Genomic DNA, 22337 nt, shown 5'->3' on the forward strand with positions numbered 1-22337 from the left:
GAGAGGGCCAGATGAGATTCCCGAATTCAAACAGGTAATGAGGGAATTGATCTAGCACTGGGACTCGGGCTTCCTGACTTCCAGCTGAATCCTCTGCCCGCTGCTCCACGTTTCATGCATAGGGAATCTGTGCCTTGCCACAGGTGCAATGATCTGGCCAGGGCTGGGGAGGAGCTTGGAAACCCATGTGCCCTCTCATTGTACTAACAGCATCCAGGGACTTTTTTCCCAGCACAGTCATCCGGTGTATGGAGATGCACCTGACAGCAGTAACTCAGGCACTCCCTGAGAATGACTCTATGGTCTAAGAAGAATGTGTGTTCAGAGTTCTGAGCTAAGGAGTCTAGGAGGGGCCAACCCAGAGATTTAGTCCACATCTGTGAAGGACATTGGAGCACCTGGCCCATCCCTTTGAACACAGGCCAGATGGCAGATTGAGGTCCTTTGTTTTGGGCTAAATGGAAGTTATTGCTTAGTGAAAGTGTTGTACAACCTGCATGCTTTTATGAATGGGGGCAGCTTTCCAGTCAAGCTCGCTGCTACTGGACCACCCTGCCTATAAGTTCTCAATAAACCCTAGGTCTGTTCCATGGTTCTGGGTCTCTTCTTCCACCTCTTGGACACGGTACCATCCTTATTCGAGTCAACAGGGTCTGGCATGACAGCCAGGCGATGGTGGCATAAACGAACACAACCCGTGCCACTCACTGCACTCACTGTTGGTAAGACGGAGCTATGTACAGGAGAATTCATGCAGCAGTGGCTTATTTTGAGCACATTCATACATATAAAAATATCTGGGGTTAGGCCAAGAAGATGACGTCAGTTAATTTGTACGAATCTATAAATACGGCATCATATGATTGGAATGCGCTTATAAGCCAGACCCTTGATTTTCTTCTAGACCTTTTAGGAACATCCCTAACATGTTGGATTTTCTGGCTGACTGAAATCGAGCTTTTTCCTTTTTTTTTTTTTTCTAACAAGGTTCTGTTATCGGTATTGAGCAGTGTGTACACAAGCCTCATCGTGACTTTGGCTGTGTCAGTGAGGTTTTAGTAGCTCCTCCCCTACTGTCTGCTGTTTCACTTTCCTTGGTTGTAGTTATCTGCTGTCAACCTTTGTCTGGATAATATTAAATGGAAAATTCCAGAAATAATTTAAACATTTTAAATTGCACACCTTTCTGACTAGTGTGATGGAATCTTGAGCCGTCCTGCCCAGGACATGAATCATCCCTGTGTCCAGCATCTCCACGCTGTCACGCTCCCAGCCTGTCAATCACTGAGGAGCCGTCTCCATGGTAAGATCCACTGTTAAGTTATTGTGGTGCTTGTGTTCAAGTCACCATTATTTTACTTAATAATGGCTCCAAAGCACAAGAGCAGTGATGCTGGCATATTGTTATAATCACTCCATTTTTTTTTTTTTTGAGACGGAGTTTTGCTCTTGTTGCCCAGGCTGGAGTGCAATGAGATGATCTTGGCTCACCACAACCTCCGCCTCCCAGGTTCAAGTGATTCTCCTGCCTCAGCCTCCTGAGTAGCTGGGATTATAGGCATGTGCCACCATGCCCGGCTAATTTTTTTTGTATTTTTAGTAGAGACGGGGTTTCTCCATGTTGGCCAGGCTGGTCTCGAACTCTTGACCTTAGATGATCTGCTTGCCTCAGCCTCCCAAAGTGCTGGGATTACAGGCGTGAGCCACTGTGCCCAGCCAATCATTGTTCTTAATATCTCACTGAGCCTGATTTCTAAGTTAAACTTCAGCATAGTATGTTTGCCCAGGAAAACACAGAGTGTATGCAGGGTTCAGTACTGTGTTTTTAGGCTTCCACTAGGGGTCTTGGAACATATTCCCTGTCCATAAAGGGGTACAACTGTATTTCTAGGCTTGAAGTCCCAGGTTTTATCTTTATTGTAGTTGACTTTGAAAAAAACACTTATTTTTCATCTTCCATTTTCATTTAAACTGGAAATGCAGCTTAAGCGCAGCACTCTGGGCAATGAAAGGTGACAGTGGTTGTTGGCTGGGTGACAGCCATCCCCAGAGAAGCTGGATCCCTAGGAAATGGCAAAATAAACATTCTCTGTAAACTCTGAATGTCTGTAGTGTGTTTTTTCCAACTTGAAAATAACAAGTCACTTGATAGCACAAATGTCAGTCAAAGAAAGTTGTGTGGATCTAGTACAGAAGAATTTTAGCCTTCCTTGGCCCTTCTTTCAATGCTAAACTGTCTTTCACTTGCCTTGTACATTGCTACTCTATGACCTCATAATGTTTTCCTACAAACTAATAGAAATTTAATACTGATAGCTTTACAGACATGATACTCAGGGATAGCATCAGGACACACAGTAGGAGGCTGATCTGTGAACTCACCATTCCATCACTACTATGAAAAACAATATCCATTTGAGAAAGCACCTCGATTTTCCCAGCGTGAGCTTGAATATGCACCCTCCTTGGGGCATCCATACTTAGACTCCGGGTGGGGGATTCTAATCTGAGATGAGGAAAAGAGGCAAAGGAAAAACAGTATTAAATAAAACCACTCCAGCAATCCCTCAACTTAGCATGGAAAATATAGTAGTAAGGTATATAAATCTTCAAGTCAGTCTCAAATGGTGACATAGTGTGCATTATTCATTGATAAATCCAGAAATAATGTGAAATAAGAAATAGACTTTATATCAGTGAAAATCTATGAGATTAGTATCCTCTAAAAGCTGATAAAAACATTAGGCAGTCCTGGCCGGGTGCGGTGGCTCAAGCCTGTAATCCCAGCACTTTGGGAGGCTGAAGTGGGTGGATCACAAGGTCAGGAGTTCGAGACCAGCCTGACCAACATGGTGAAACCCCATGTCTACTAAAAATACAAAAACTAGCCAGGCGTGATGTCATATCTGTAATCCCTGCTACTCAGGAGGCTGAGGCAGGAGAATCACTTGAACCTGGGAGGCGGAGGTTACAGTGAGCAGAGATCGCGTCACTTTACTCCAGCCTGGGCTACAGAGTGAGACTCTGTCTCAAAAAAAAAAAAAAAAAAAAGCAGTCCCAATCCCATGCATGTAGCAGTTTCCGATGGCATGGTTAAGTACTCTGGCATACTATTTCAGAAGAAAATGCCATTTATGAATAACTATACAAAATTATTTTCATTATGTCGCCGGCTAGAGCTCAGTGGCTCTTTAGAGATGTGATCATGCCGCATTGCAGCCTTGAGCTCCTGGGCTCGAGATCCTCCTGCCTTGGCCTCTCAAGTAGCTGTGACGGCTTGTTTTTTTTTTTTAGTTAAAACACCAATTTATTTAGGAAAAAAAGATAGATTTAAGGACAATACATGCATTTTCCACATGTTCATGAGACAGAATATAAGTTGGTTAGGTTTTTTTTTTTTGTTTTTTTTTTATGGAGTTTCACTCTTGTTGCTCAGGCTGGAGGGCAATGGTATGATGTTGGCTCACCGCAAACTGCACACCCCGGGTTCAAGTGATTCTCCTGCCTCAGCCTCCTGAGTAGCTGGGATCACAGGACAGGCACTACCACGCCTGGCTAATTATGTATTTTTTGTAGATATGGGGTGTCTCCATGTTGGTCAGGTTGGTCTCGAACTCCCAACCTCAGGTGATCTGCCCGCCTTGGCCTTCCAAAATGCTGGGATTACAGGAGTGAGGTACTGTGCCTGGCTGGTCCTTTTTTATTTTTTATTTTTTCTTAATTTAGAAAGATTACAGGGCAAATGGAAAGATTTCTTTTGGAAAAAATACTGAACTGATAGAACTGAAAGGAGGGAGGTTGGCCTCAGCTGGCTTCGGTTTTGTAAAATTTATCAGAATCTCCTTGTGGTTAAGCCAAATAAAGGAAGAGAACCAGGAATGTAAGAGCCAGAGGAACTATCTTACTTGCCTCTGCCTGGAAAAGGCTGTATTTCCACCAGATGGCACAATGTGATCATTTGAAACACTTTTCAGCTGCTCAGCCCAAAGTTTGAAAGGCTGATTTCAAAGAAATGCTTAAAGAGCAGTAGGAAGCAGAAGAAACAGAAAAAGATAAGTAATTAGGAAATCCCACCCACTATGGGCTGGGGTTTAATGGGAGGAGAGGGGCAAGGAGCAGAGAGAAAGGAAGTTGCTTAAGAGAGAAGTACCTTGTTAACGAATCTGCACTTAAATTGACGGAACATTTATTTGACAGACTTTTTACATCTGATAAATTGCTCCCTTGTATTGGTGAATTTTTTTGGTCTATCACTATTTGTTATAGAAGATAAAGTTTCATTTTCTGAGCATGTAAAGTTAGACCTGCTATACATTTTGAAGTCTTACCTTGAGTATGAGAAAAATCTTAGAGACATTTATGGAAAGTATTGGTCAAGTTAGGCTGGGGAACACTTTGGTACAGCTCCATGTGCGTGGTCTAGCTGACTGCCTGCCCAGTTTGCTACATATATATGTATATGTATGTGTGTATGTATATGTGTGTATATATATATATGTGTGTGTATATATATATATATATATATATATATATATATATGGAGTCTTGCTCTGTTGCCCAGACTAGAGTGCAGTTGGTGTGATCTTGGCTCACTGCAACCTCTGCCTCCCGGGTTCAAGCGATTCTCCTGCCTCAGCCTCCCAAGTAGCTGGGATTACAGGTGCTGCCACTGTGCCTGGCTAATTTTTGTATTTTTAGTAGAGATGGGGTTTCGCCATCTTGGCCAGGCTGGTCTTGAACTCCTGACCTCATGATCCACCTGCCTGGGCCTCCCAAAGTGCTGGGATTACAGGCATGAGCCACCGTATCTGGCCTCACTTTGCTATTTTGACTTCAGATAATTGTCTACATTTTTCCTGCATGGAGGAAGGAAAGGAAGGAAGAATACAGAAGCACCTTTTAAGCCTGGTCCATTTCAGGCAAACCATCTGTGACCTAGAAGATCCTTGTGAAAGTCAGTCTGTTTCCAAGATCAGTCATTAAACGACAACAAAATGACCTCAACCTGGTAATTTACAAGTTTTTAATCATGTTATAATATGACGCTGCTAGTAGAGCAAACTTCTTACCTTTTGCATTATTTCTAGACTTGGAGATGAGAAATTTCAGTTCAACCTAGATTGAGACATATTTTACAAAAAGGCTAAGATTGCTCTGAAGCATACATTTCCATTAACACACTGAATAGTACTCACATACAAAATAACTTGTTTTCTGTCTTTGTTATATTTTAGTTTGCCAGTTAGATATCTAAATACCCTCTTTTTGAATATGTAAATATATAAATATTTGTATATGACTTCAATGAAAAGTAAGAGTTTTGAACAGTGTCACAGAAATATATCCAAATGCTTATGTGTGTGTGTGCATGTAATATTAAATATATATTATATATAAATATATATCTTTCATATCAAATATTTAGGTCACATCACAACAGTTCTCTTCTTAGAACATAAGACACTGACTTTGCTTTCAGAATTTGATTCTTTCTTCTCATTACTTCAATTAAAGATGTACACAAAAGACTTGGAAGTTGACTTTGAGAGATCTCACAGTTGACTGGTGTATTAGTCAAGGTTCCCTAGAGGGACAGAACTAATAGGATATATATATTTTGAGATTACAGGCACCCTAATGGATCTCCTGTATTCCATGCACAGTCTTCCTTACCTCCATTGTGGAGTATATATATAAAGGGGAATTTACTAAGTTTTAACTTACAAGATCACAAGGCCCCACAATAGGCCGTCTATAAGCTTGAGAAGCAAGGAGAGCCAGTCCGAGTCTCAAAACTGAAGAACTCAGAGTCCAGTGTTCGAGGGCAGGAAGAGTCCAGCATGGCAGAAAGATATAGGCTGGGAGCCTCTTCACATTTTTCTGCCTGCATTATATTCGCTGGCCGCTGATTAGATGGTGCCCACCCAGTTAAGGGTGGGTCTGCCTTTCCAAGCCCACTGACTCCAATGTTCATCTCCTTTGGCAACAGCCTCACAGACACACCCAGGACCAATACTTGGTATCCTTCAATCCCAATCAAGTTGACACTCAGTATTAACCATCACAAATCCACCCCTTGTCAACTTGAACCCATACACATCTCCTGAGATCATACAGAATCTTCAAATAAAGATAATAATGTCGCCAGGTGTTGTGGCTCATGCCTGTTATCCCAGCACTTTGGGAGGCTGAGGTGAAAGGATCACTTGAGGTCAGGAGTTCGAGACCAGCCTGGCCAATGTGGTGAAACCCCATCTCTACTAAAAATAAAAAATTAGTGGGGTGTGGTGGCACGCGCCTATAGTCCCTGCTACTTGGGAGACTACGACAGGAGAATTGCTTGAACCTGGGAGGTGGAGGTAGCAGTGAGCCAAGATCGCGCCACTGCACTCCAGCCTGGGCAACAGAGTGAGACTCTGTCTGAAAAAAGAAAAAAAAAAAGATAATAAGGTCATAATTACACCTAACATAATACAACTATTCTTTGTAAAACTGGAAATGCACCAATCCCCAATCCAAATACTATTACATAAAGTTAACAATACTTAAACGCTGATATGCAATCAATAAATCTTATGTCATATGATAAAGGAAAAGGATAGAAAGATATTTTCTTAGTACAAGTGTATACATGCACAAACATATTTTTAGCAAAAAAAAAAAAAAAAAAGGAGAAAATACTCATGACAATTACAGTCCCCGTTTCTGTAGCTGGCCACGTGGTCGTAGCTGGTATTGATGATGACCTTCTTCTACTGCCCATTCTGTGTTCCCTTTGCCTTCAGCAAGCACCTCAGCAGGTCCTGGTTTTTTCCTGGTGGAGTGACCTAAACCTTCATTCCTGAGGGGTCTGGAACATTTGTAGTCCTGCCTGTATTGGGCTGTTGCAGTTTCCCATTGACCTTAATTCCAGGCGTGGTAATACTAAGAGACACCCTAATGAATCTCCTGTATTCCATGCATGTTCTTCCTTACCTCCATTTTGGAGTAGTACACTAATTTCATCTTGATAGTCTGGGTCAGTCACCCCAGCCAACACTGTAACTCCCTTCTTAGCCTGTTGACTTAAAGGTAGGATGAGCCCCAAGTGTCCGGGTGGCAATCCTAACTTCGTTTAATGGGATTGTTGTGTCTCCTGGTGCCAGCGTTCCTCCCTCTGGAACTAAGACCTCTAGGTCAGCAGAATGTAACGTCGTGGGAACAGGAAGCAAACATTTTGCTAGAGGATCACTAGGGGTGATGGTGCGTGGTGCCACTTCCACTTCCACCCCTTGATTCCTGGACCCGTGAATCCTGGCTATGGGAGAAACAGTACCACATATTGGACACTGATTCAGAGTATACACAGCCTTCTGGAGAACTTTGCACCAGCCTTGCAAAGTATTGTCACCTAGGTGGCACTGTAATTGTGACTTCAAAAGGTCATGTCACCTTTCTACATCTAACAGCTTCAGAATAATGGGGAACATGGTAACACCAGTGAATTCCATGAGCATGAGCCCACTGCTGCATTTCTTCAGCCGCAAAGTGAGTGCCTTGGTCATAGGCAATGCTGTGTGGAATACCATGATGGTGGATAAGGCATTCCATGAGTCCACGGATGGTAGTCTTGGCAGAAGCATTGCGTGCAGGATAGGCAAATCCACATCCAGAGTAAGTGTCTATTCCAGTGAGGACAAACCTCTGCTCTTTCCATGAGATGGAAGAGGTCCAATATAATCAACCTGTCACCAGGTAGCTGGCTGATCACCCAGAGGAATGGTGCCATATTGAGGGCTCAGTGTTGATCTCTGCTGCTGGCGAAATGGGCACTCAGTCGTGGCTGTAGCCAAGTCAGCCTTGGTGAGTGGAAGTCCATGTTGCTGAGCCCATGCATAACCTCCATCCATGCCACCATGGCCACTTTGTTCATGGTCCCGTTGGACGATGACAGGGGTGGCTGGAGAAAGACTGAGTGGTGTCCGCAGAACAGGTCACCGTAACCACTTGATTATTAAAATCCCTCCTCTGCTGAGGTCACCTGTTGGGGAGCACTCACATGGGATACAAATATCTTCACAGTTTTCGATCACTCAGAGAGGTGCATCCACATATCTCTTCCTCAAATTTCTTTGTCACCAATTTTCCAATCATGCTTCTTCCAAGTCCCTGACCATCCAGCCAAACCACTGACTACAGCCCATGATTCAGTATATAATTACACATCTGGCCATTTCTCCTTCCAGGCAAAGTGCACAGCCAGGTACACTGCTCAAAGTTCTGCCCGCTGGGAAGGTTTCCCTTCACTGCTGTCCTTCAGGGATGTCCTAGAAAGGGACTATAGTGCTAGGGGCTACAGTGCTACAGCTGTCCACTTTTGTGTGCTGCTTGCATATCATGCAGAACCATCTGTGAATCAGTCTTCTCTTCCTCTGTCCCCTGATCACAGGGCACTCCCCATGAGGCCTGGGGGAGACAACGCAGGGTGGCAAGAGTGGAGACCCATTGGCATTTGAGCCATTTCCTCATGTAACTTACTTGTGCCTTTAGGACCTGCTTGAGCACGATGGCATATACAACACTTCCATTTGATGATGGAATGCTGCTGTGCGTGACCCACTTTATGGCTAGATGGGTCAAAAAGCCCCCAGTTCATGACAGGCAGTTCAGGTTGCATGGTGACTTGATGACCCATAGTCAAACGTTCAATTTCCACCAAAGCCCAGTAACAGGTCAAGAGCTGTCTTTCAAAAGGAGAGTAGTTATCTGCACAAGATGGCAGGGCCTTGCTCCAAAATCCTAGAGGCCTCTGCTGTAATTCACCTATGGGGGCCTGCCAAGGGCTCTCAACAGCATCGCTATCTGCCACTGACACCTCAGGCACTATTGGATCTGCTGGGTCATATGGCCCAAGTGGCAGAGCAACCGGCACAGCAGCCTGGACCTGTGGCAGAGCCTTCTCCTGTTCTGGACCCCCCTCAAAACTGGCAGCCTTTCTGATCACTCGATAAATGAGCTGGAGTAACACACCCAAATGAGAAATGTGTTGCCTCCAAAATCCAAATAGGCCAAGTAGGCATTGTGCCTCTTCCTTGGTTGCAGGCAGGGCCAAATGCAGCAAGTTATCCTTCACCTTATAAGGAATATCTTGACAGACCCCACATCACTGGACCCCTAGAAATTTTACTGAGGTAGACTTTCAGAAGGCCCCTGAATTTTAGCTGGATTTATTTCCCATCCTCTGGCACACAAATGTTTCACCAATAAGTCCAGTGTGTTTGCCACTTCTTGCTCACTGGACCCAATCAGCATAATGTCATCAATGTAGTAAACCAGTGTGATGTCTTGTGGAAGCAAAAAGCAATAAATAACTCCATCCTTAATATTCTGTTCCTTTAGAACCACTTCTGGTATTAAAATCTGTATTAGTTAGGGTTCCGACTGAACTAATAGGAGATACACACACACACACACACACACATACACATATACATATACATACATATGTAAGGTGTGTGTGTGTGTGTGTGTATATATATATATATATATATATGGGAGTTTATTAAGTATTAATTCACATGATCACAAGGTCCCACAATAGGCTGTTTGCAAGCTTGAGCAGCAAGGAGAGCCAGTCCGAGTCTCAAAATTGAGGAACTTGGAGCCCAATGTTAGAGGGCAGGAAGTGTCCAGCATGGAATAAAGATGTAGGCTGGGAGCCTAACCCAGTCTCTCCTTTTCAAGTTTTCCTGCCTGCTTTATATTTGCTGGCAGCTGATTAGATGGTGCCCACCCAATTAAGGATGGATCTGCCTTCCCCAGCCCACTGACTCCAATGATAATCTCCTTTGGTAGCACCCTCACCAACATACCCAGGATCAATACTTTGTATCCATCAGTCCAATCAACTTGACACTCAGTATTAACCATCACAATTGCTGTTATAAAAAATACAATTAAGGTGATTTGATTGCAGAGGCAGGAGTATTATTTTTTCTATGGTACTGAGCTGCTACAAAGCAGGTGAGTTTTAAGTTGTGCTCCTTTTTAAATAAAAATAAATAGAAGTCAGTCATTTTCCAAAGTTTACCCTGTATTCATTTTTAATTGCGTTTATAGACTATGACTAGTCAGTCATGTATGACCTTAATAGTTATTGCTCATGTCATGTTAAAGTCATTTTTTAAAAAAGAGAAGGCCAGGCTCTGTGGCTCACGCCTGTAATCCAAGCACTTTGGGAGGCTGAGGTGGGTGAATCAATTGAGGTCAGGAGTTCGAGACCAGCATGGACAATATGGTGAAACCCTGTCTCTACTAAAAATACAAAAATAAGTCAGGCATGATGGTGGGTGCCTGTATTCCCTGGGAGGCTGAGGCAGGAGAATTGCTTGAACCCAGGAGGCAGAGACTGCAGTAAGCTGAGATTGTGCCACTGCACTCCAGTCTGGATGACAGAGTGAGACTCCATCTCAAAAAAAAAAAAAAAAAAAAAAAAAGAAGAAGAAGAGTTACTGAAAAATATGAACAAAAGCCTAAATATTTAAAGCTTTTTTCAGGCTCTTATTAAGCTCAAATTTTACAAATAAGATGAGAGACCAGGAAGCATGAATACAAGTATAATAAGAAAACCTAATCTTTTATTTTCAGAAAACAGTTCAGAGGATTATCAATGGCTGAAGAATGGGTAACTCACCTTATATACCATATAAAAATTTCCAGTTTTCAAAAGGTTGAAATCTAATAAACGTACTCAGCACTAAGACTAAACTGAACATGATTTTGTGTTTCTTTAGAAATTTCCTAATATTACCTAATACATGTTTTTGGAGCCATCTTTTTTTTTTCAAATGTCACATTTGGAAAAACAATTTAATATAAAAGAAAACCTCTGTGTTTATCAGTACGGTTTCAAACTGTGTATAGATTTAGGGGGTACAAGTGTAGTTTTGTTACGTGGATATATTACATAGAGGCAAAGTCCAGACTTTCAGTGTAAGCACTGCACAAATGGCGTGCATCGTACCCGTTACGTGATGCCTCATCCCTCACCACCTTATCCTCCCAGCCTGCAGTGGCTATCATTCCAATATATTTATCATGGTTACTGGTTTATTCGCCACATTTCTATCATTTTGTTTGATTTATTGTGCTTCTTCTTTCTCTCCTTCGTTGGATTAATAAACTTTTAATATGCACGCGAGGTGTCTGGGATCAGAGGCTGACTCCTTGTTGAACACCATAGTGTATGTCAGCTCCACTCTGCCCTCATTTCTACCCTAGGGCAACGTGCCAAGCACCAAGCCAGCTGTCCTACAGAGTAGTTGGACACCTCATAGATGAAGGCTGAAGAAAAGTGACTTTCCCCTGCTTATCAAGGGGAAGGAGGCAGCTCCCCACCTCCCCAGTGAAAAGGTCTCTTCATGGGTCCACAGACTGCAAGTGACAAAACCTCTCTCTACCCTCTAGAGAATGAGGAAGACATACATGTGAAGAACCATGGCTAACATTTCCCAGAATTGACAAAGAATGTGAGTTTCTCAAACCAAAGAACTGAAGAACTTCACCAATACCCAAGTATAAACTAACACATACAGATACGTCATAGTGAAACTGCAGATCGTCAAGATTAACAAGAAAATCTTAAAATAATTCCAAATGAAAATCAGATTGTCTCTAAAGAATCAAACGAGTAATATATTTACAGTGCTGGTGTAAAATTATTGTCAGCCTATATAGAAATAGCTCAGCCCTGACCAGCACTCGACTATAAAGGAAATCGGACATTTCAGACACAGGGAACAAATGTACTATTTATAGATCTTCACCAAAAAAAGTACTTATGGAAATTAAAATAAGAAGAAAAGAATGCGTCCAAGAAGAAGCGATGGCCATTAAAAAATGTGTTGGTAAAGCTAAGTAGGTATGGCCTGAAAAAATACAGCAGGGAGATAAGTAAAAGCAATGCTGAAATAAAACCACATGGAAAGGGAAGTTTGGATGGAAGTGACTTTTAAAAAATGTTATTTGGGGCCAGGCGCGGTGGCTCACACCTATAATCCCAGCACTTTGGGAGGCTGAGGCGGGTGGATCATGAGGTCAAGAGATCGACACCATCCTGGTCAACATGGTATTTTGTAAAAATACAAAAATTAGCTGGGTGTGGTGGCGCACGCTTGTAGTCCCAGCTACTTGGGAGGCTGAGGCAAAATATTATTTGGGAAGAAATTGGTATTGATGTAGACTTGGTTGACAAGTGTTAATGTGTCTCTGTGCATATAAACACATAAGACAATCATTAAAAGAAGAAATATAGAACAATTAGAGGGAAATATAGGTGGAGAGAAGGAAAAGTTTATTAATCGAACAGAAGGAGAAAAAATGAAAAGAAAAAGTGTGGTAAATAAAACAAAATGATAGAAAAGTGGCAAATAAACTAGTAATCTTCATAAATATAAATGGGCTAAATTAACCCATTAAAAGAAAATCTCAAACCAAAAACTTTTCCAGAGAGAAACAACTGAAACATAATGTTGCAAAAGTATTGAAAATAAAATATTTGGAAAAGGTAAATCAGTGCAAAAGAAAGTAGGACCAGGTATAGCAACTGTAATATCAGACAAAGTAAGGGAAGAAGGGTAACATCACTTATGATTAAAAGAAACAATTCATAAGAAGATTAAGCAGGGACTTATATGCATCAAATATTAAAGTGAAAGAAAAAAATTAACAATACCAAAATTATAGTGGAAGTTTTAATAAGCCTCAGCAAGAAACTGATAAATAAAGAAGACAAAAATAGTAAGTATATAGAAGATGTTAGCAACGTAATTTGTAAAATTAACCTAGCAGCCGCAACCATACAAACCTTGCATTAAAGCAAAAGATAACACACTTTTACCATAAAAATTTATGAATAATTGTAAGACCATAATGAGTAACAAGAAAAAATTTCTAGCAAAGAAAGAACCAAAGTGGACCTGAAGACAGAAAACTTGAAAAGAGGAACTTCATTAAATAAATTGAAGTGGAAAAAATCCAACTGGCCCAAAATGTACTGGTTCTTTCATCTCATAGATGAGTTTACACCAAACTTTTATTGTTCTTACACACGCTGTTTCAAAGAAAAAGGAGAGGGGGGAACTTAGACCAAAACAGAACTTTCTTAATTTGATAATAGGTATTACTACTTACCAAAAACCTATAGCAGCAGACATCATCTAATTTAAAAAAATTTAGAAGCGTTTCTCAAAGTGAGGAAGTAAACACAGATGTCCATCATTACTCTTTCTAGACAACATTTACTGGAGGTCCCAGCCAAATTCATGAAACAGGAATTTGAGAAGTATAGTAATAAAAGGGATGACTTCTTTTTTTATTCCCAGCTACTTGGGAGGCTGAGGCAGAAGGATCATTTGAGCCCAGGAGTTCAAGGCCAGCCTGGACAATATAACAAGACCTCATCTTCCTCTTTCTCTTTTTCTCGCTCTCTCTCAGCATATGTATGTATTAATATATATAAACTAATAACAATGATCAATAAAGTTTCTGGGTTAAAAACTACCATGCAAAAATCAATAATAATCACTTTGAAAGTGTAGTGGAAAATAGAACCCATTCTCAATAGAAACAAAAACTATGAACACCCTGGTAATGAATTCTAACAGTTATGGGCCAAACCTAAGAATATCACAAAATATTAAGGGCATAAAAGAAGACTGTGAATAAAGAGATATACATATTTATAGACAAGAGAATTCATTATTATAAAGATATGAATTCAATATAATTCCAATGAAAAAAACAAGTTTTTCATAAAACCTGAAAAATTGATTTTAAAATTTACATGAAAAATAGGCCAGGCACAGTAGCTTACATCTGTAATCTCAGCACTCTGGGAGGCCAAGGTGGACAAATCACTTGAGGTCAGGAGTTCGAGACCAGCCTGGCCAACAGGATGAAACACAGTCTCTACAAAAATACAAAAATTAGCCTGACGTGGTGGCACACATCTGTAATACCAGCTACTCAGAAGGCTGAAGTGGGAGAATCGCTTGAACCCAGGAGATGGAGGCTGCAGTGAGTCGAGATCATGCCACTGCACTCCCGCCTAGGTGACAGATGAGACTTCATCTCAAAAACAAAAAAAAAAAAGAAAAAAGAGAAAACCAACAATGACGTGAAAAATAAACGTATAAAAACAGTCAATACAACAACTCTGAAGAAGACATGGTGGGGACACTTGCCCTAGCAGAGACCAGATACATTGTACAATTGGCTTAAGAAGAAAAAAGCCAGAGCAATGAACAAGAATAGGGCACCTATTAAAAATACCTTTATATATGACAAAAATAGCAGTACAGATAAACAAGGAATAGACTGATTTTTAAGACAACTAGGTATCCTCCCTCAGAAAACAAAAGAAAATTATTTGCCTACTTCACATCCACATGAAAAATAACTTCTTGTCTGCTTAAAGACCTGAACACAGAAACAAAAATGTTTTTGAAAGAACTCACTCCCTCCTTAGTGCCCAAGCACTGGTTTTTAAAACAAGTTCCTGAAAGTTTATTTTCATAGAATACTACAAGGATAAGTTAACTTTCAAACTGGTCAAATACTCTCCAGAAAAAGATCAGTGTCTGTAAATACATGATTAACAAACGAAGCATTCATGATCTTCAGCAATCCACTTTTTTTTTTTTTTTTTTTTTTGAGACGGAGTTTCGCTCTTGTTACCCAGGCTGGAGTGCAATGGCGCGATCTCAGCTCACCGCAACCTCCGCCTTCTGGGTTCAGGCAATTCTCCTGCCTCAGCCTCCTGAGTAGCTGAGATTACAGGCACGCGCCATCGTGCCCAGCTAATTTTTTGTATTTTTAGTAGAGACGGGGTTTCACCATGTTGACCAGGATGGTCTCGATCTCTTGACCTCATGATCCACCCGCCTCGGCCTCCCAAAGTGCTGGGATTACAGGCGTGAGCCACCGCGCCCGGCCAGCAATCCACTTCTTGTTAGACTTGACCACCACCTAAGTGTAACAACATTGACATTCATAGGGATCCATATGAAGGTTTTTATTTTTATTTTCTCACTTCTTTTCTGAACGTTTTTTGTAAATAAAAACTTGTGTTTTGGTTTACTACTGAACTATGCAAAGACATTGTGTATATGTAATTGTATTTACACAATAAATGCCTGCATTTTAATAGTTATATATTTATTTATAATATTCTTTATGATTTATGACAATCACGAGCTTTGAAATTCAAGTATTTCCCTTGAATTTATGGAATCTATGGTTTTAAATGCAGACATAGTCTGATACATTGATATGAACATTATTGCCCTATATTTCTTTTCCCATGCATGCATACTGACTTCTAATATTCTCCTTTGAATTAGATCACCTGTTATTACAACTCTGAAAAAAACCATACGGTTCTGTATAACCTCACTCGTAAAAGATGCATAACAGGGCATAGTTCCAAGTACTACCCACAGTCAATGCTGGCACCATCCCACAGTCACCCAAATTACTCCTGGGATTTCATTGTTTCTGAAAAGTGTGCTTCTGTCTTCAAAAAAGATGACTTGCTTAACTCACGAAAAATAATACAATAATCTTCTAAACTCATCAAGACTGTACTTCACAGAAAATAAACTAATAATCTCTGAGGTCTAAAAGGGAGTAGAAGGTCACTGCAATGAACAGAAATTTGTGAAAGACCCTGCGTTATAGGGTAACTAATGTCACTCAGATAAGATGGCTACGATTAAACATCTATGACTTGTCCAATTCAGTCTTTCAGCGGAGGCTCAGGCTTTTAATTACTGCAGAAGTCAGTGAACTGGAAAAGTTTGGTCGTCCTTAAGACCTCTGTCTCAGTAACTTGGTTTCGTATTTTTCATCTTATTTGTTAATCTTAAAAGGAATCAGAAATTTGTTTGTTAAGAAAATATATTAAATCTTAAAAAGGTCCTTTTAGCTAAAAGAAAATTAGAACCAATATATTTGTAAGTCCTTCTTGAAAAGGGCAACTGTACATTTACATTTGGAGTATTACTTTTCATATAACATATTTCACATTCCAGATTTAACACCCCCTATTCTTGGGTAGATAACTCAACACAGTAAGTTGTCAGTTTTCCCTAAGGGAATTTATACACTTAACGTAATCCTAATGACAGATAAGTTTTCTGGAACTAGGCAAGTTAATACTCAAGTTCATATGCAAAAATACATAGGCAAGAATAGGCAGACTAATGTTCAATGATACACAAAGTCATGTGTGTGTGTGTGTGTGCATGTGTGTGTGTGTGTGTATGTGTGAACACATGAATCCATGTGTGCACAGTTAGTCCTACCAGACATGAAAATAACTTCTAAGGCCTATTCAGGCTGGGCATGGTGGCTCACACCTATAATCCTAGCACTTTGAAAGGTCGAGGTGGGTGGATCACCTGAGGCCAGGAGATCGAGACCAGCCTGGCTAACATGGTGAAATCTGATCTCTACCAAAAAAAATACAAAAATTAGCCAGGCATGGTGGCAGGCATCTGTAATCCCAGCTACTCAGGAAGCTGAGGCAGGAGAATCACTTGAACCTGGAAGGTGGAGATTGCCGTGAGCTGAGATAATGCCACAGCACTCCAGTCTGGGCAACAGAGCAAGACTGTCTCAAAAAAAAAAAAAAAAAAAGCCCATTTAGTTCACAAAGTCAGTACTGGCTGATGAACGGGGAGACTAGCGCAGCCGAATAACAAGTGCAGGAACAGCCCCAAGCATAGAGAACTGTAGTGGTAAAGGTTGTATTTCAAATCATAGGGGTTTTAAATAAACAATCCATTGCTGGCATATCTGGTTGGCCAATTGGAAAAGATACAATTAGAACCAGACCCCACACCTTATGGACCATACTTTACACAATAACAAATAAGTGGATCAGAGGTCTAATTGTAAAAGATAAAGCCATGCAAGAAACACGTTAATTTCAAGCTTAAAATCCAGATACAATAAAAGAAATGATTAATAAACATGAGGATATAAGCATTAAAATGTTTGCATGGCATAAAGTACAATAAGTTAAAAACCAACTGAAGCTGGGGAAAATTATTTAAAACATATATCAGAGATGAAGGGCTAATATCCCCAATATTTAAATAAGTCTTAAAAATTGAGAGTAAAAATATTTTTAAAAAGTAGAAAAAGACAAATAATTCACAAAAAGAAATATAAAAGTGGCCTTTAAACACAAAAAGTTGCTCCACCTCACTCATATTAAGAGAAATGCAAACTATATTGAGATATAATTTCTAACCTTTCAGATTGGCAAAAATTAAAATAGATTAATTAAAGAACATTGTGTTGGGAGCTATGGGGAAAGCAAAATAGGTTTTATTGTAACAATGCTAGTGTGCAAATTGGTATACCCCAATAGAGGGGAAGTCACTGGAAGGGGATCTGAGTAAACAATACATGCATTTATCTTTTTCACCTATGGATTCCTCTTCCAGGAATTTACCATGAAGCTATTTCTCCAACAATATGAAAATTTACCTGTACAAGCACATTTTGTTCACATTGTAATTACAAAATATTGTAAATAAATAGGTGCCCATATATAGGAGAGCAGTTGAAAAACCTCTGATACGTGCCTACCTAGGGACCTGTATGCGATTTCTGGAGCTCTTTCCTGGCATATGCCTTCTTCTCTGATCCTGTGCCCCAGACTCCACCAGCCTTCACTCCCCACTCTTGGATCTCTTTCTCCTCTGTTCCCTGAGGTTCCCAAGTTCTGACTGGATTCCCCTGCCCTGTGCCTTGATTCTGAACGTGCCTGTGAGCAGAGAGCTTGGGCAAGTGTAGGGCTCACCTCATTAGTTTCTATCTTGTTTTGCACTTCCTGTTGTCCAGTGTCTGAAAGTGGTTGTTTCATGTATTTGTCAAGTGTTCTCCTGGTTACTAGAGATGGCACATCTGGTTCCAGTTACTTCATGAGGGACAGAGGAAGACTCTTGCCCAGAACTGCCCTGCTGCGAGCTTGCAGGGGTTCCCTTTCCCAGATCCTTCTTAACAATCTCCTTCTCCCACTTTATATGGAAAGACATGCTCATTCATTCTGAATCGATTATGATGTATTACCCTGAGGTAGAAATACTTCCAGGAGTAATGTGCAAGGGAAAATGTAAAATATTGGTGATAGGATTGACAAATTGAATGACAATGATTACAGAGATAATCATTTGGCAAGTTACACAGTTTCCAACTCTTTACTTTCAACAAAAATTGAAGAAAGACCTAATGAATTGTCAGCTGATAGTCATTACAAATAACTTTTAATGGTGTATATTTAGGGAAGGGTTCAGAACATTGAGTGACTTTTTAAAAAATAAAAAAATTCATATCTACTTATTTATGCGAACAAGGCTCCTTGGGACATCTACTTAAAAAATAGGAAAGATATTGATGCCTAATTGTTAGAAATAAAGCTTGGAGTCGTAAGGAAAAACAAGCATGTGACAAAGGATTTCTCAGCAAAGCAAATTTACTTCTGCACAGAAGAGTGTCTCTCGTAGGGCTGGTGGCCACCAGAGCACGCCAAACAAAAGAGAGTAGAAACTTTTATTCCTAACGCGACTCCTATCTCTGTGTCCTCTCCCCATTGGCTGGGGTCGGACTGCACAATTTAAAGTAGACTCGATTGGCTAAACATTTAAGCTTTTTTAGATAAGGTGGACGCATGGTGGGAGAGAGGGGAGAGAAGAAAGGGCTCATCTGTGGCAAACTAGAGATCCACCCCTTTCCCAAATAAGGAAAGGAATTGAGCTGGTGTTGTGGCATGCCTGGGCATGTAGTAAAATCAAAAAGAAGAAAAGGAAACGAGAAGGATGGGGATAGGTGGAATTAAAGAATAAAAGGTTAAGCAGGCTGTTTGAAAAGAAGTCTTGCTGTATCTCACACAAATTTCGACTCCTATTAAGAAGCTATATTTATTAGCAGACCTATCAAATAGTTTTAAGAAAGTTCCAACCATTCATTAAGAGATGTACTTTTATACAATTTTACTTTTTGTTACTATCAAAATCTTAATATATTGATTTTTTTTCACTTAAAAATTATTATTATTATTTTTTGAGCTGGAGTCTTGCTCTGACACCAGGCTGGAGTGCAGTGGTACAATCTCAGCTCACTGCAACCTCTGCCTCCCAGTTCAAGTGATTTTCTGCCTCAGTCTCCCAAGTAGCTGGGACTACAAGCACACACCACCATGCCTGGCTAATTTTTGTATTTTTAGTATTTTGCATTTTTTGTCTTTTTTCACCATGTTGGTCAGATGGTCTAAATCTCTTGAACTCATGATTTGCCCGCCTCAGCCTCCCAGAGTGCTGGGATTACAGGTGTGAGCCACCATGTGGCCATTTTTAATGGATATGTAATAAATGTACATACTTATGGAGTAGAGTGATATTTTGATACATGTATATAATATGTAATAATCATATCAGAGCAATTGGCATATTCATCACTTCAAACATTTATCATTTCTTTATGTTGGGAACATCTGAAATTCTCTCTTTTAGCTATTTGAAAATACAATAATGGGAGGAGAAGAGGGTAGGAAGGGGCCGACTAATAGATGCAAAATTACAACTTACATAGGAAGAATAAGTTGTAGTGTGCTATTAGCACTGGAGGGCAACTACAACTATACCATTTTGATCAACTGTTTTCTCCTAAAATTATGACTCTATCCAAAAAAATTTTTAATTCTATAGTCACTAGAAGTAAATATATATATCTATTTCTTGTGGAGAAATAAGATAAAGTGATCAATGAAATACTAGCAATCACTAATAGTGTATATTAGGAAAAAATTGTGGGTAAGTGAACTGGAAGTATTAGGTCAAGGAAAAAAAGAAAACGTATCTGATTCCTTAAGAAGAGCTTGTTTATATGCTGATTCAGTTCTTTGATGAATGTACTTAAGAGTACTGAAATGTACACTAAAAATGGTTAAATGGTGAATTTTATGTTATGTGCATGTTACTACAAATTGAAAAAGAGAAACAGCAAGTATTTCCAACTACTTTGCAAATATAGATTTATCGTGCACTTGGTTTTTATAACGTTCTTTTTGCTACTAACAGTGCATGTATCTTTTAAAAATTTAAAGTAAACTGACATTTTCAAGAATGCCTTCTGGACATTTCAAAGCCACATAGGGGCACCTTTCTTTTCCACTAAAAGGTTCAAAGGTTTTGCCTTGCTTGCAGATGGTGTAGAGATGAACAGCATAATATATACATATATGCACATGCTTTGTGTTAAGAATTGCAAAAAACTTTGGGAAACTTATGATGACACTTTTCAGGGGAAAATAACAGGCTTGTAAAATACATGAATGGTAAGCCTGTAGCATCTCAATTAACACTTGAGGGATGAGCAGACATTCATGAGGTCTCCTGGGGGAGGGGGGCACCCCAGGAAGATGCAACACTCAACGTGAAAGCACAGAGGGGGTGGAGCCTGTCATGTCTGGGCGGCAGGGTAGGGGAGGAGGTCCCGCCCATCACAGCCCAGACTGTGAAGGGCTGTGAGTGCCCAGTGGAGCACTTCGGATTTCCTATGGCTGATGTGATGTGGGAGCAATGAAGCATTTCACCAGCTTGCACTTAACAAAGTCACTTTGACACCAGCATGAGAGGCAGATTACAGAGGAGGAGGAGGCTGTGAACAGGCACCAAGTGTGGAGTCAGTAGGACTTCCTGGCCTCCTTTGGATGTTAATAAGTGCTATCTAGTTATAAGTGAAAAGTCTTGAAAATAAAGACACCTGATGGATAAGTAACACTCAGGTAGTAGTCACTGCTAACATATTATTCCAGAACACACCCTCTTGTCTTCTACAGGAGAGGCTGTTAATATTTGAACAAAAATTCTTACCTAAGGTCTTGAAACGGGTCGGCTCCTACAAGGGGTGTCTCCACTGAATGTTCAAAAAGAGCCCCTTCAGGCCCTAAGCAAGAAACAAAGATGTATCAGGAGCAGAAGTAAAATACGTGGCACCAAACGAAACAAAAAAAAACACACAGTTTTTCTCTCTCTTGCGGTTCCACAGAAATCTCAGGATTTATCCTCACGCTGTGCACTTTCCTCTTTAGGAAATACAGAGGGTCCTCAACTTGCCATGGCTTTGCAGGGAGACAACCCATTGCAAGTTGTGGAGTTTCTATACTGAAATAGTTAAAATGTTCATTTTTTATTCAACACTTGTAGTAGTTTCAATATTAGATACTGAAGAAAAATTGCCTGAGTAAATGTTCCCAGCCTCTGTGTTGAGAAATCCTTATCCTGGGCAAAAGGTCTTGTGAGCAACCGTTACTGATTTTTTTCTTTTAAGACACAGTCTCGCTCTGTCACCCATGCTGAATTGCAGTGACGCGATCTCCACTCACTGCAACCTCCGCGTCCCGGGTTCAAGCAATTCTCCTGCTTCAGCCTCCTGAGTAGCTGAGACTACCGGTGCCCACCACCACACTCGGCTGGTTTTTTTGTACTTTTAGTAGACACAGGGTTTCACCATGTTGGCTAGGCTGGTTTCTAACTCCTGACCTCAGGTGATCGCCTCAGCCTCCTAAAGTGCTGGGATTATAAGTGTGAGCCACTATGCCCAGCCAGCCCTACAGTTCATGGTACCCCCACATTTTCTCCACAGTATTGCTTACTATATTAGCTTTGTTATTATAATTACTACTTCCTTAGTAATTTTATTTAAATATGAAGATATGATAAAAACCCACACTGGAAAAAAGCCCTTATCCAAGAAATAATAGCTTGTGGCACAAAAGCAAAACAGATTTAAATCGGAACAAAGTGAAATTTTAAAATTACAAACAGATTTAGTAGGATGATTTACATAACAACTATAATCAACTGAAATAAAAGAACGCACATAAGTGAAGGTTAAAGTCTCATGAAATTTATGATAATTTATGCAAATTATATTCAGATAACAAACATCCTCATACATCCTATAACAAGTCACATCTTAAAATACCATTGAAGCAAACCTAAATGATAATGGGAACCATTATGTGAAGTAAGGCTATACTAAGCACTGGAGTTTCCACAACAAACGGTGCCAGTCAAATTTTATAGTACAATGTCTGGTTTGGCTGAAGTGTAGACACTTCCTGTTTGGCACAGAGAGGAAAATAATTTAACATAGTAATTTGTATAATAATGTGTATTCATTTTATCCTTTTCTTCCTCCTTGCTTCTTCTGATTTGCAAAATATAAAAGAAAATGTAAGGAAAAATATACCTCAAGTCCATTCTCAAGAAGACATGCAGAGCTAT

General features: G+C 40.2%; 1 protein-coding gene across 6 annotated transcripts in view; it reads right to left on the bottom strand.

The window, feature by feature from the left end:
* SGCG (sarcoglycan gamma) overlaps positions 1-22337 on the bottom strand; it is a 117839-nt gene that overhangs the window by 15839 nt on the left and 79663 nt on the right. For 3 of the 6 annotated variants that reach the window (XM_021677348.2, XM_064373509.1, XM_021677350.2), the window contains 2 exons: positions 20922-20994; positions 2383-2506 (listed from right to left, as the gene is read on the bottom strand). In XM_021677348.2, the coding sequence (XP_021533023.2) occupies positions 2383-2506; positions 20922-20994 (197 nt within the window). Of the gene's footprint in view, positions 1-1599; positions 2064-2382; positions 2507-14935; positions 15901-20921; positions 20995-22337 lie in introns of those variants that run through there. The other 3 variants (XM_064373508.1, XM_012441525.3, XM_012441531.3) reach the window with 3 other exon arrangements.

The sequence above is a fragment of the Aotus nancymaae genome, unplaced genomic scaffold, assembly GCF_030222135.1.
Source record: "Aotus nancymaae isolate 86718 unplaced genomic scaffold, 86718_ANA_hifiasm-v0.15.2.pri h1tg000009l, whole genome shotgun sequence".
NCBI classification, from domain to species: domain Eukaryota; kingdom Metazoa; phylum Chordata; class Mammalia; order Primates; family Aotidae; genus Aotus; species Aotus nancymaae.